Source organism: Rutidosis leptorrhynchoides, chromosome 6 (genome assembly GCF_046630445.1).
Source record: "Rutidosis leptorrhynchoides isolate AG116_Rl617_1_P2 chromosome 6, CSIRO_AGI_Rlap_v1, whole genome shotgun sequence".
Classification (NCBI taxonomy): Eukaryota; Viridiplantae; Streptophyta; class Magnoliopsida; order Asterales; family Asteraceae; genus Rutidosis; species Rutidosis leptorrhynchoides.
The window spans coordinates 36,208,886-36,223,230 of NC_092338.1; the positions used below are offsets into that span (position 1 = coordinate 36,208,886).

Consider the following 14,345-nt stretch of genomic DNA (forward strand, 5'->3'; position numbering starts at 1 on the left):
AACCAAATAATATATATGCATACACATGATTGCAACCATCTTATACACAAAATACGGTTAAGAACATGTCAAGAGTTCAATTATTTTCTCACACAAATAATACTGAATGTAGTTTTCTTGTTAATTCAAATCTCATATAAAGAAAACACAAGGAAAATATATTTGGTACCTTTTCATTTGTTTCTTTGCAGTGTATCGTGCCTTTCTAAAACTCATTCACCTTAGCAAGAGCATCTAAACTATACTTTACCAGCTTCCACTTTTGCTTATGTTGTTGGTTTCTCTTTACATTCCCCTTCTCTCATTAAGCGCTCTCAAATATGACGTCTAAAATGTAGAAACACGGGTGGAACCCTACTTTCATCAATTCAATAAGAGGAACCTATTTGGAACCTTAGACAAGATAAGGACACCTTGAAGCTTTTTTCTTTTTTGTCATTCAATCATTCTATCTAGCACTTACTGTGCAATCAAAATTAACATTCATCAAATAAACTTATATTAAATTAAATCTCAATTTACAATAATCATAAACATATACACAAAAAAAAAAAAAAAAAAAACAAAGAGATAAATACACCAACAATTAGAGATAGAACCTAGCTTCATCTTCTTTAAGTGTGCCTCTGCAAGGCTGCAAACTTTTGGCTTACTCACTATTTAAAAATTAGCTTATACAAATCTAAATGAAGCCATAAATCGTATTTTTGTGCCAAGTTATACTATAATCAGACTCTAGGTGGTAGTTACAACCCATTTAGTTGGGAGCTTCAATGGGTCAGATGCAAGTAGGTAAATGTAAATGGGTCAGATACAAAAAATAGATAAGTTGAAATGGGTCAACCTAAATTCCAAATAAGGCACGAAATGAGCTTAGAGGACAGGTTATCCAAGAGGTACACTATGTATAACCGATTCACATGCGTTATCCAAGAGGTATACTATGCCCATCTTGTCACCCTAAAATCCAAATAAGGCACTAAATGAGCTTAGAGGACAGGTTTCTTCTATCTTTTTTTAGCACTTATCAATTTGTAAAACTTACAAAAACATCATATCTGAAATGTGATACTTAGGAATTGATTTCGAACCCGTGTTCTGATAACTCAGTGTATATGAACTACACTTCTTTGCTTTACTCAATTTTTGATATGAACTACACTTCTTTGCTTTACTTCGTGTATATTACTTCTACAAACTACAACAAATTTAAGAAATGATATATTGTATCTATATAAATTAATAGATCAACGATTACTACAAAAAGTAACATAAATTTGGGATGAGAGAACGTGTTAGTACATTAGAGACTAACTAACCAATGAAAAAAGGACTGTGAGTGTTGTATCAAACTCAGATGCCCATTTGGTAGGTGGAAACAATTTCTTGGGCTGAAACTATAATATCCACTAATAACATCACATACATTAGCTGCAAGGGGTAAGGGTAGGGGTTGCAAAATGGGTGGGTCGAACCATACGTCAGGTTTCTAAAATGGGTCATACCTTATAATATAGAATCATTATGAATTAATATATATAGCTAATTAAAACAATCAATGAGTAGAAGAAGACGATTGATGTGATCAATCTTTTTTATGAATTTGAAGTTTATAACTCTTACCAGTCTTTACAATTTAATTGATAGTTAATGTTTAATGTTTATTTTGTTACAAAGTGTAATTACCCGGAATTTTCCGATCGTTCTATACTTATGAGATTAATATTTACATAAATTAAACCTTACCAACATGATAAGCAATCCAAACTGTTGAGACTTATATTTTTGAAAAGAGTTTTACACAACGTTTGACCGTCCAATTTGACCAATGATATCACGAACTATATAACACACGATAATTATACGATTATGTATATGTACATATCTATACATATTTAACATGATTTAATGATGGTTTAACATTTCATTGTGAACTAACAACAATGAGTTATAAGTATACTTTGAGACCACTAACTTAAGTTTTCAAAACGATAACTATATGTAACGTTCTTTGACATATATACTTACAATCTATAATGTGTTGTGATTTATGTCACCAATATGATTTAAGTGTAATGGGATTAATTTGTAACCAAAATAATCTTGATAAATATCGAACAAGTTTGGGGAAGTGTGGAGTGCACACTTGTTTGAACTTATCTTGATTATGACGGGGGTTCGGGGGCAGCGCCCTCGATAAGCGGGGTCCAAGGGGTGGCAACCCCTGGCGGGGTCCAAGGGCCCGATTTTGAGCTTCTTTTACCGTATCATACCCATCATCTATATGTATTTACTATTGATAAATACACATCAAATCAATATCCTTATCAGCCTTAGATCTGCCCTAGATAAGAGGGAATCTTATTTGTAAGCCAGCATACATTATTACTCAAAAATTCAACACAATAATTTGTCCTTGTTCCCTCAACAACCAGACTGTCCTATAAGTATCACCATCACCTTGGTTTTTCATTTTATTCTTACAACCATCTTTCTCTAACCAAAAACACACTCTTAGGAACTCTAAGTGTTCTTCACAATCTCAGCAAATACTCATGAAGAACTAGCTTCATGAACAACCTATAATCATCATAAGAAAGTTTGATCAAGATTATTTTCTATCTTTTCCAGTAGCTTTATCCAAGTAACTTGAGGTAGTAACCTTATTCATAATCTTATTCGATTCATATTTATATAGCTATCTTATTTTGTGTTATAAAATTTTTAACAACAAGAACATAGTTTGAATGATTTCAAACCTGTTCGCAAACTAAATAGATCCTTCTAATTTGATTTTTAAAACACTTCAAAACCTGTAATATATCATATTATGACAAAATCGGATTAATCATATCTTGGCTAATTAACATAATATTTAATATATATTTATTTATGATTTGATTTTATATATTTCAGGACCACCCGTAAACAACACGAGAAGATTAATCATAAGACCTCATGATTGTACGCAACACGTCATCTGACAACACGGTACTTTATGTACGCAACACGTCATTTGACAACATGGTACCATGGGTCGAGATTAATTCTGATCAATACGAATACGATGGGGTCTTTATTTATTTTATTGAGCAACTAATTGTGGACCATTAACAACAGACTGCTAACTACGGACTAAGAAAATATTAAAAGTATTATAAGTATATATATATATGTAACGATTACTTGAAAAGAAAATATGTTGATATATTATATATATGGTTAGGTTCGTGATATCTATCGGAGACCAAGTCGAGTTAAATACCTTCAAGGAAAAGGTGAGTATATAGTCCCACTTTTAAACTCTAAATATTTCGGGATGAGAATACATGCATTTTATGATTTACGTTATGGACACAAGTGATTAAAAATATATATTCTACGTTGAGTTGTACCACTGGCATACTTCCCTGTAACTTGGTAACTACTATTTACATGAGGTATTGTAAACGCGAATCCTGTTGATAGATCTATCGGGCCTGACAACCCCAACCGGACTGGACGACCAATATTCAACGGTTGCACAGTACTTCGTTTCGGTGACTACACTTGGTACGGTGTAGTAAGATTTCATAATAAAGGGAATATGCGACGTTGATTAAATGTTAAGTATGGTTATCAAGTGCTCAACAACTTAGAATATTTTTATTAAAACATTTATATATGAAATCTTGTGGTCTATATTTATAACGCTGCCGGCATTAAACCTATATCTCACCAACTTTATGTTGACGTTTTAAGCATGTTTATTCTCAGGTGATAACTAAAAGCTTCCGCTGCAACATGTTGAATTTAAGCAAGATCTTGAGTATGCATATTTGTGTCAAAAATATAACTGCATATCGGAGGATTTGTAATGTAAAATATGTTGGAAGTCGTATTGTTATTATCACATGTAAAGTTTGTAAGTCTAAGATTATCGCTAAACGATAATCATTATTAAGTTGTTTAAGCCTGGTATTTGTAATAAAAGCTATGGTTTGTATTGTAAAAACGAATGCAGTTTTTGAAAAATGTCGCATATAGAGGTCAATACCTCGCGATGAAATCATATGTTATTGTATTCGTCCTTATGGTTAAGGTCGGGTTATGACACAAAGTATTTGGCCAATCGATGATATAAATATTATTCAATGTTGACATTATATCCTGAACCAGCCTGCATCAGCTAGCGTTTAGGTGTCAATTAATTATAGTTAGAGTAATTTACATTTGGATCACGTCTCAATAGATATATAGCATATTACATGTGTAATATTGAAGGTATATATTTAAAACCCTTATGTGCCTTCGGGTTGGACTTCCTTGAAATCTATATAGGACCAAGGTTCATCGTAAAGAACAATGATGATTGTTGTGTGTATAACAAAAGTGCCAAACTGTTTGTAATTTTACAAATAAACAATCATCGTTTTGTCACAACTTTAATTCATATAAATGGTGGTGAAATAAAATCAAAGAAAAAAGAAACTGTATCCTTAGATCATTAGGTGTCAATTCAGCAAGTCCAACACAATTGACATATTAAACCACTGTTCCATATCACTAGTTTGGGGGGGGGGGGGGGGGGGGGGGGTCAAAGTAGGTTCTATAAATCTCACTGAGTTATACTTGGCGTGTATTTCTAATTGAAATTATAAAATACCTATAAACATAAAGCAGATAACCTGTGTTTTTTGTGAAGATCAAAATCCATTTCTAATCTATCCTTCATGTATATCCATATGAGTAATGTCAATATAAATATCCCGAATTTACAGTCACCTACAAAAAACAACAAATTAATCGATTTAAGGTTATGAATATATAAATTATATGAACTTTATAAAACTCGAACTTCAATAAACCTGCAGTCAACATCGGATACAGAAAGAAATCGATAGTAACAAACCTGTAATGAAATCGTTTAACTTCAATCTTGATATCGGTTGATATTTGATTCCAGGCGGATAAAAAAACCATTTATTCAAATCGCTTCGTTAAACATGAAGCCCAAAAATATCCCTGTTGTCGAATCGAGCATCATTTAAATCTGAGATGGTTGTAATAGTTATTATTTATAACAAACAGTAAGTGGATTTTGTTACCAACCTTATATTCCAAGACTTTCACAACTGCTTTACAAATGGCAAAAGAGTACCCCTTCAGAAGAAGTAACTTTGGCCACCTTGATTGAAAAATCAAACACCTCTTTGTGAATGAATATTATATCAGAACATTACTACGACAATAATATAAATAACTTAAACTAATAAAGCGATATAAATTTCACTTTTACTTAATTTTAGTTATACCCATATGAACTGATAAGATATTATGCAACACATCTGCCCGTTCATAAAATAGATAATTTTTAATGTATATGTAAAAAGATTAGATATATTACCTGAACTATGAGTAAAGTTTCAACTAAATCAAGAGGGTAGTGGTGTATGGTTTGTCTAATACCATCAACAACACCTGAAATTAGTGACACTCTTATACGGATAACTAATTGCAAAAGATTGCATACGACTTCTTGATAAGGATAATTAAGCAAATACACTAAATGGAAAAGGGTAATTGTATAGACGAATAATATAGCACAAAAATAACTCACTTATTGAATAGTTCTGAAGAATCTCATCTGATGATGGGTTGATAGGATCAATCAATTAAAACCCTACCCAAATGTTATTCCGTATGTTAACCCTAAGAATTGAAGAGGCAATCGATGCCTATTACCAACAATTAAACACGTCGATTATCTGAATATATAGCGATTCCATCATGAATAACCTTAGATCATTTTTCCAGAGATTTGAACAATCAAACAAATCTTCTGGTAGCGATTTTGAGAGGATATTTTGTGATTGTAATGGCGGTTTGATGAATTAGAGTCTGAAGATGAGGCGTATGCGATGATTTTTTGGGGTTTTTTTTGCGTGAATTTATTCCGGAGTTTAGATGCCAGCGTGGATTAGTGGGTGATTAGAAATGTCATCAGGGTTGCCATGTCACTAATCTTAATTAAGGAGTCATTAGAGGGAGACACATTGGATTTAATAAGTTCATGATTTATAGAATGCTATAGATATAGATAATCTTCAATTTATTTTACAATTTATATCCTACATTATGAGGAATATTCATTTGAGTTCATAAATTAAGTTGAGATTCAATGGACCAATGAGAGCGCGACATGTGTCGCGAAAATCACATGTGATTAAAAAAAAATTCAAAAATTTTGTTTCGAAAAAAAAAAAATTTTAAATTTTTTTTGCGAACTTCTTTTTTTAAAATTTTTTTTTCTACAATCACATGTGATTTACCTGCACAATCACATGTGATTGAATTGTACAATCACATGTGATTGGATTTGCCATGCATAATCACATGTGATTGACATGCATAATCACATATGATTTTCGGAAAAAAAAAATTCAAAAAAAAAAATTCGAAAAAAAAAAATTTCGAAACAAAAATTTCAAATTTTTTTTTTCAATCACATGTGATTTTCGCGCCACATGTCGCGTTCTCATTGGTCCCTTTGTTTTCAAGCAAATTTATGGATGCAAGTGATTACAACTCCCTACATTATCTCAACATTTTTAAACGTAGTTTAATCTAAGAACAATAATTAAACTATTAGTATCCAATTCCAATTCTATTACTATTGTTTTAACAATAACAATAATTGACCTAAAATATTTATCGACGATCTGTAAAAGAAATTCCAAAAATATTTCTTGACGATGGCAAAAGAAATTTCGCAACTGAAGATATTACTCTACAATTTATAAAGTGGGAGTAACAAATTTTATATCTTTATTTTTTGAATAATTAATTAATTTTAATTTTTTGAAAATTAAAACAGAATTTATACAAGATAAAAATAAAAATATAGGACTGAGGGAGTAACATTTTTGGTGCCATCGTTAGATCTCCACTGGGGATGGCGCCCGCGGGTAATGGGCACGGGTTTTATATACCCGCGAACCGTCCGTCGGGTTTCTTTTTTGCACGTTGAGACCCGTTACCCGCCCACGGGTAAAAACTTTTCGTCCATGCCCGTGACCCGCGGATACCCGTGGCCCGCGGGTAACCCGCGGGTAATAATGGTATACAATTTTTTATTAGAAAATTCAAATAATTTTATTAATTATAAAATTATATGTACAAGCTATATGTATAATGACGTGAAAATTAAGTTTTTTACTTGTATATAATATTATATTTTTAATCATTATTCAAATAATAGTAAAACAGCTTTTAAATTTAATAATTGTAAGTATTAATTCGTGGGTAAATTAAAAAAAGTCTCATGTATTCACGGGTCGGGTTTTACCCGTGACGGGTAGTATTTACTCACGACCCGCCCGTGACCCGTCGGCGGGTATAAATTTTTACCCGTACCCATATCCGCGGTTAAGATTTAATATTTTACCAGCACATCATGGATCAGGTAGCCGCCGGTCACAGATTTTTTCTCGCCCATTGCCATCCCTAATCTCCACAAGCAAATCGTCGAACACCTTGTGTTCACCATCTCGTCAGCTAAATTCTGATATGTTTCATCTTCGCCATTTACGATCTCCATCACGGTTCCCCTGTTTATCAATCGCTTATTCTTCTTCTTCTTCTTCTTCTTCACAACCTCTACAGTTTGATATACAAACAGCTTGCGATTTAATTAAAACACAACAGCGGCGTACTCTCAAAAAACTCCTAACCGCCTCAACAACCCCTAACGAACTTCTCCAACAACTTTTCGATTCAAACGCCCCCTACGACGTCGTTTTACCATACTTTAGATGGTCCGTACACGAGTTTCAGGTATCTTACTCACTTGAACATTACTGTAAGCTGTTTTTTCTGTTAGCCAATGCTAATAAGTATAGTAAAATTAGGTCATTATTCGATAAAAGTATCGTTAGGAATGATTTTTTTAAATACTCGTGCTCTTTGATTCTTCATGTGCTTGATAGAGTTTGTGATAATGTATGTGCACATTCGATTATTGTTGATTTGTTGTTATTAGCTTATGCGAAAAACGAAAAGACAGAGTTAGGGTTTGAGTTGTTTGATAGATCACGTGATTATGAGTTGAGGTTATCAGTTTGGCCTTGTAATAGTTTGATTAAGTTGTTGATGAAAGAAGAGAAATTTGGGCGGGTTGAGTTTGTATATAAAGAAATGTGTAAGAGACGAATCGAGGTTAATTTGGGGACGTTTAATATGGTGATTAACGCGATGTGTAAAGCTGGGAGGTTGCGTAGGGCGGTTGATATCTTTGAGGATATGCTAGTTAGGGGGATTTTGCCTTCTGTAGTGACGTATAATACGCTAATTGATGGTTACTGTAAGAAAGGTAGAGCCGGGAAAATGTATAAAGCGGATGCGCTTATGAAAGAAATGGTTAAAAAGAATATATATCCTAATGAGATTACATATAATGCACTTATTGATGGGTTTTGTAAGGATGAAAATGTTGGTGCGGGGATGAAATTGTTTAAGGAAATGCAAGCAAGTGGGTTGAAACCTGATGTGGTGACTTTTAATTCGTTGATTAATGGGCTTTGTGATTTGGGGAAGATTGATGAAGCTCTTGAATTACGGGAGAAATTGGTGGAATTGGGTTTGAAGCCGAGTGTTATTACTTATAATGCTTTGATGAGCGGGTTTTCAAAGAAGAAAATGGTGAAGGAATGTAAAGAGACGTTTGATGATATTCCTAAGCAGGGGTTGGTTCCGAATGTGTATACGTTTAATACTTTGATTACCGCGTATTTTCAGGCGGGAAATGTAGAAGAAGCGGTTAAAGTTCTTGAATTGATGTTGGAAGGTAATACTGTTAGTCCAACTGTTTCAACTTATAATGCGTTGATTGCTGGATATAGTAGGGAAGGGGATATGGATTCTGCTAATAAGTTTGTACAGAACATGAAAGATAAAAATTTGAAGGCTGATCTTGTAACTTATAATATACGAATTGGTGCGTATTGCAAGAAAGGGGAGTCAAAAGAGGGAGTTAAGCTTCTTAATGAGATGTCGCGAGTGGGTTTAATTCCGACTCAACTAACGTATAATACGTTAATGGATGGTTACTGTGGTGAAGGAAACATTAGGGCTGCGTTAAATGTGATGACGAGGATGGAAAGAGATGGGAGACGGCCTAATGTTGTGACGTATAATGTTTTGGTTAAAGCTTTTTGTGAGAAGGGTAAGATGGAAGAAGCTAATATGTATCTTAATAAGATGCTGGAAAAGGGTTTGGTACCTAATCATATAACGTATGATATTGTTAGAGAGAAAATGGTGGAGCGGGGATTTGTTCCTGATATTGATGGGCATATATATAACAATCCCGTTACTACTTAACCCACACATTATCACTAGAGTTTTGTTGATGTGTGAATGGGTCAATTTTGGTCTAATATTGTCTCTTATGGGTTAATTGGGTTAATAAGATGTTTGAAAGATAAATGGATTAAACTGGTCAAGCTTTTCAAACGGGTCGAAAGTCATCCAACTGTATTCAAACTTATAAACTCTTGTATAGAAGTGGATGAAGTACTTGCATTGTACCAAGACAAAGTGGAGTCAAAATCGGTATTATTAGGAAAGCGAAAGAATTGCCTCAGTCTAGACATACAGTTCATCGACTTCGCAACAGGCTACATGCTTATCGTCTTGTGTGATACCTTGTTTTTGGCCCATTCAAGATCTTATATTAAGGTATAATTTGGTTTACTATACCGTCGTTTTAGAAACTAATATTTCCCAACTTTCAAAATAGTTACAATGATCTCATGTTTACCAGTGATGTGCTAGACAATAATGAATATTTTTTCCAGAAAAGAACTGTCATACTGTATAATGCTCAAACTCAATGAATATATGTAAACTGTTAGATATTGCTGTAATTACTTTAAAAGTAGCCGTATACTTTGTTCCCCCTCTTAACATGAACTTACATGTGCCTTTTGCAGTACTTTTCTGTACTACTAAATGAATATATGTAATCTGTTAACCCCTTTTTTGCTTTTTTATATAGAAACGAAGTCATTTTTCAAAAGAAAACGCCCTTAACAGAGAATACAAAAGAACGGGGGGCATCAACAAAGAATACAAAAGAACGGGGGCAACGGGGAAGCTCGCGCATAGAAAGCACACAAAAACTATCTATAAACGAGCCTCCCCTAACGACCCTAAAACCTTAAAACAAACTAACCAATACTAGTGATATCATGAATCAAAACAAACGAACTAAGTGAAACGACAAACAAAAAAAGTAAACGAAAGATAATGAGACAAACCCAATCTCTCAACCTCTAGGTCCGGCCCTTTTCAACTTATCATTAACCGTCTCTTACCAGTAATCTCGTAACCCCTATTAGTTATTTGAAGAAAGGATTGAGTGAGTCAATCAGCTCCTATATCTTAAAGGAGACCCAAGTTCATATAAAATATGTGGAACTGAAAGATGTAGAAAGCATATCATTATATAATAATATCAGTTTTTTTTTTTTTTTTTTTTTTTTTTTTTTTTTTTATATCTTTCGTTTACTTTTTTTGTTTGTCGTTTCACTTAGTTCGTTTGTTTTGGTTCATGTTATGATTCGTGTTGTATCACTAGTATTGGTTAGTTTGTTTTAAGGTTTCGGGTCCTTAGGGGAGGCTCGTTTATAGGAAAGTTCTAATAAACTGATACCATAACAAAATAAACTGATACCATAACAAAAGAAATATAAAAGGTAGCCAGTGTGAACAGCGCAAGTATGAAAGCACAAGAACTTGGAGCATATTTCATAAATTGGGTTTGTCTCATTATCTTTCGTTTACTTTTTTTGTTTGTCGTTTCACTTAGTTCGTTTGTTTTGGTTCACGTTATGATTCGTGTTGTATCACTAGTATTGGTTAGTTTGTTTTAAGGTTTTCGGGTCGTTAGGGGAGGCTCGTTTATAGGAAAGTTCTAATAAACTGATACCATAACAAAATAAACTGATACCATAACATAAGAAATATAAAAGGTAGCCAGTGTGAACAGCGCAAGTATGAAAGCATAAGAACTTGGAGCATATTTCATAAAAAAAAAAAAAAAGTGTTTAGTAGATATTTAAATATCCATGAACTCACACTCACACAGTGGTTAATATAATTATATTCTACATATGAGCTTGTGGTGTTGTCAACATAAAAACCAGCAACAGGCAAGGTTCATCCCTTCAGTCTTCACCATTGTTTATGGGGGACCTACAAGTTTCTATAAATAGGAAACAAACCCTTTGACAATTATTCACACAGTTTTTAGCCTTCTAAAATACAAATAGTTATCTTCCTTTTGAAATTTTCGAGCTAAATAACTAAAAGTTTCGATATGGAACCAATCCAAGTCCAACAAGAGATCACTTTGATAGAGAAAGTTTGTGAGATTTATAACAAAATTTCTAAGTTAGAAACGCTTACACCCTCAAAAGAAGTTGACGCCCTCTTCACCGAACTTGTCCACACATGTATACCACACTCTATGATCAACATAGCCACTCTTCCACCCAACATTCAAGAAATGAGGTCTAAACTCATTAGACTTTGTGGTGAGGCCGAGGGCCATCTTGAAGCACATTTCTCCACAATTTTAGGCACTTTCAAAAATCCTCTTCATCATCTCAATGTGTTTCCTTACTACTCTAATTACCTTAATCTTAGCCGTTTGGAGTACAACATCCTCAATCAACACTATTCCACGTCAGCACAGTCTCCCAAGCGCGTCGCATTTGTGGGGTCGGGCCCATTACCTCTTACTTCCATTGTCTTGGCTTCTAATCATCTAAAGGAGACAGCTTTTCATAACTATGACATTGACTCATTGGCAAATTCGATGGCCTCTCGTCTAGTTTCGTCTGATCCAGATTTGTCCAAAAGGATGAGTTTCTACACTACCGATATAATGGATGTAACTGATGAATTGAAAGATTATGACGTTGTTTTCTTGGCTGCACTTGTGGGGATGGATATTGATGACAAAGTTAAAGTTATCGAACATTTGGCTAAGTACATGGCGCCTGGTGCCATCCTTATGCTAAGGAGTGCGCATGGTGCTCGTGCTTTTCTTTACCCTGTTGTAGACCCTTGTGTCCTTAAAGGGTTTGATGTGCTCTCCATTTTCCATCCTGATGATGATGTTGTGAATTCTGTTGTCATCACGCGTAAATTTGTGGAGCCGGTTAACATTGATTGTGGTAATTATGGTCGTGATTTCGGGATCGGGTCTGTCATGCCACAAAGTTGCAAGTATTGTGATTTCCAAGTATTCAACAATCCACATGGCCATATGAAAATGATTGATGAGTAGATATCCTGGTGTACGTCAAGAATAGTACTTTTTGATGTTTTAAACTCTTTTTCATATATGCAAGGCTAAAGGTGCAGTGTGTAACTAAATGTATGTCTTACTTCCAGTTTTGTAACACAAATTAATAAAATAAAGGATCTATGTGATGTTCAATATGTCATTTTTTAGAGGTTAATTAGTACGAGTAGTACTTTCATAATACTAGTGTTGAAACACAGTATATATGTACATGACGTAGACGTACCCAACTTACAATTATAAAACTTGATGTGAAAATTAACATGAGTATAAACACTGAAAAACTTCAGCCAGTATTAATGCAGTATGACCTTGATCATTGATCACAATGGCAAACCCAATAACAGAATCTAAGAACACCGACCACAAATTGACAAACCAGCCAACATTGGAAACCTGTTCGCAAAAATGTTCGTTATTTGTAAAGTTGTGGATGATGTCAAACATGTTGGAGATAATAGGTTAATGAATGTAACCAAAGTCGCACATTGGATACTAAAAGAAACTAAATAGCTAATATATGCATATAACCATTTGAGATCACCAATTAATTTTAGAGTACTAATAAACTCAGTGGACTTGTACATCTCATTTAGAGTTTATCCGGGTGATTGTACACGTCCCATTGAAAAGTAGCCACGAATGTTACCTTTGGAGATATCAATCTATGACCATCTGTGAATAAGAAAGTAGCTATGAACTTGTATTCAAGTTTTGGTTTCTTAATACTTTCAATGTGAGACTTGAGTTTGCACCCAACACTAGATTTACTTGTGCTTTTTCCAAATATGCTTGTCTATCCTGTGAGGCCAAGTTAATAAGCTTTCAAACAACCTGCTAAAGTGTGATTGACATGTGCAACTATTCATATATCAAATTTACAGTATTTGTATTAAACAAAAGACACAATTTCATTCCTCGTTCCTGAACTTTATATCAAATTTGACTCCATGTCCTTTTTCGTTTTTTTGTGCATTCCTCGTCCCCAATGTATCAAAAATCTACATCCCTTGTCCTCCCGTCTATTTTCCGTCAAAAATAGCCGTTACCTCTTATCACGTGCATATCATGTGGGGGTATTTTTGTCATTGTTTTTTCTTCTTCTATGATATAAACCTCCAATTCTTCACAATTGAAACCAAATCAATTTAGGGTTTATACGACATCTTTGCATCCCTGCCGTCATCCATCCATCCATCCATCATTGCCGTCATTCATTTATCGATGTCGTCATTCATCCATCGCGGATGTCATCCATCCATCGCTGTCGTCATCCATCTATCGCTTCTGTCATCCATCCATCGGAACCGTCATTTATTTTTAGTCGAAGAAATCAATTGTATATATTTAGATCTCGTTTAAGTAGTCATACACGGTTAGATCCTGTGTATGCAAACGACGATTAGATTTTTTTTTTTTTTTTATGCAAATGAAGGCTGGATCTTGTTGATATAGATAAGAAATCTTGTTAATCGGATTTAAAGTTGTAGATATAATTTTTTATTCTCAGAAGTAAATGTAGATCCGTATTTTTATTTGATGGTTTCGATCTGTTTTTTGTTTCCTACATTGATGTTAAGGTTTGAAGGATGATAATGATGATGTGCAACTATTGATTTTCGAAGCCAGATCTACAAAAGGGAATTTCAATACGATGAAACCCATTTAATGTTACCATTATTTTTGTTAATGTTACCATTATTTTTGTTTTTGTATTTATTTTTATCTGTGTCTTCAACCCATATGCATGTTGACGGTTCATTATGAAGAAATCCGTTTACAAAATTATAATTGGAATAAAAGATCTGCAATCGTGATGAAACCCACCATGAACATAGGGTGCGTGTGTTTGCCTCTTAATAGAATGGTTCAGCGCTGAATGCTGAACCATTCAGCATTCAGTGCATTTGTTTCTGACTTCTGAATGACATATGGTGCTGAATGGTTCAGAATTTAGCTCTGAACCATTCAGAGATGAAACAATCTCTTAACC

The 14,345-nt window shown here is 33.9% G+C and overlaps 2 protein-coding genes across 2 annotated transcripts; both read left to right on the forward strand.

Moving 5' to 3' along the window:
• The first annotated feature begins 6,950 nt into the window (after window positions 1–6,950).
• Window positions 6,951–12,334, forward strand: LOC139851642 (nicotianamine synthase-like). Its single transcript, XM_071840736.1, has 2 exons — window positions 6,951–6,960; window positions 11,376–12,334. Exons 1-2 carry the CDS (start codon window positions 6,951–6,953, stop codon window positions 12,332–12,334), a joined length of 969 nt encoding a protein of 322 aa, XP_071696837.1.
• LOC139851641 (uncharacterized) lies at window positions 7,495–10,373 on the forward strand. The gene is made up of 2 exons (XM_071840735.1): window positions 7,495–9,717; window positions 10,037–10,373. Exon 1 carries the CDS (start codon window positions 7,549–7,551, stop codon window positions 9,358–9,360), a length of 1,812 nt encoding a protein of 603 aa, XP_071696836.1. The 5' UTR covers window positions 7,495–7,548; the 3' UTR covers window positions 9,361–9,717; window positions 10,037–10,373.
• Window positions 12,335–14,345: the final 2,011 nt, after the last annotated feature.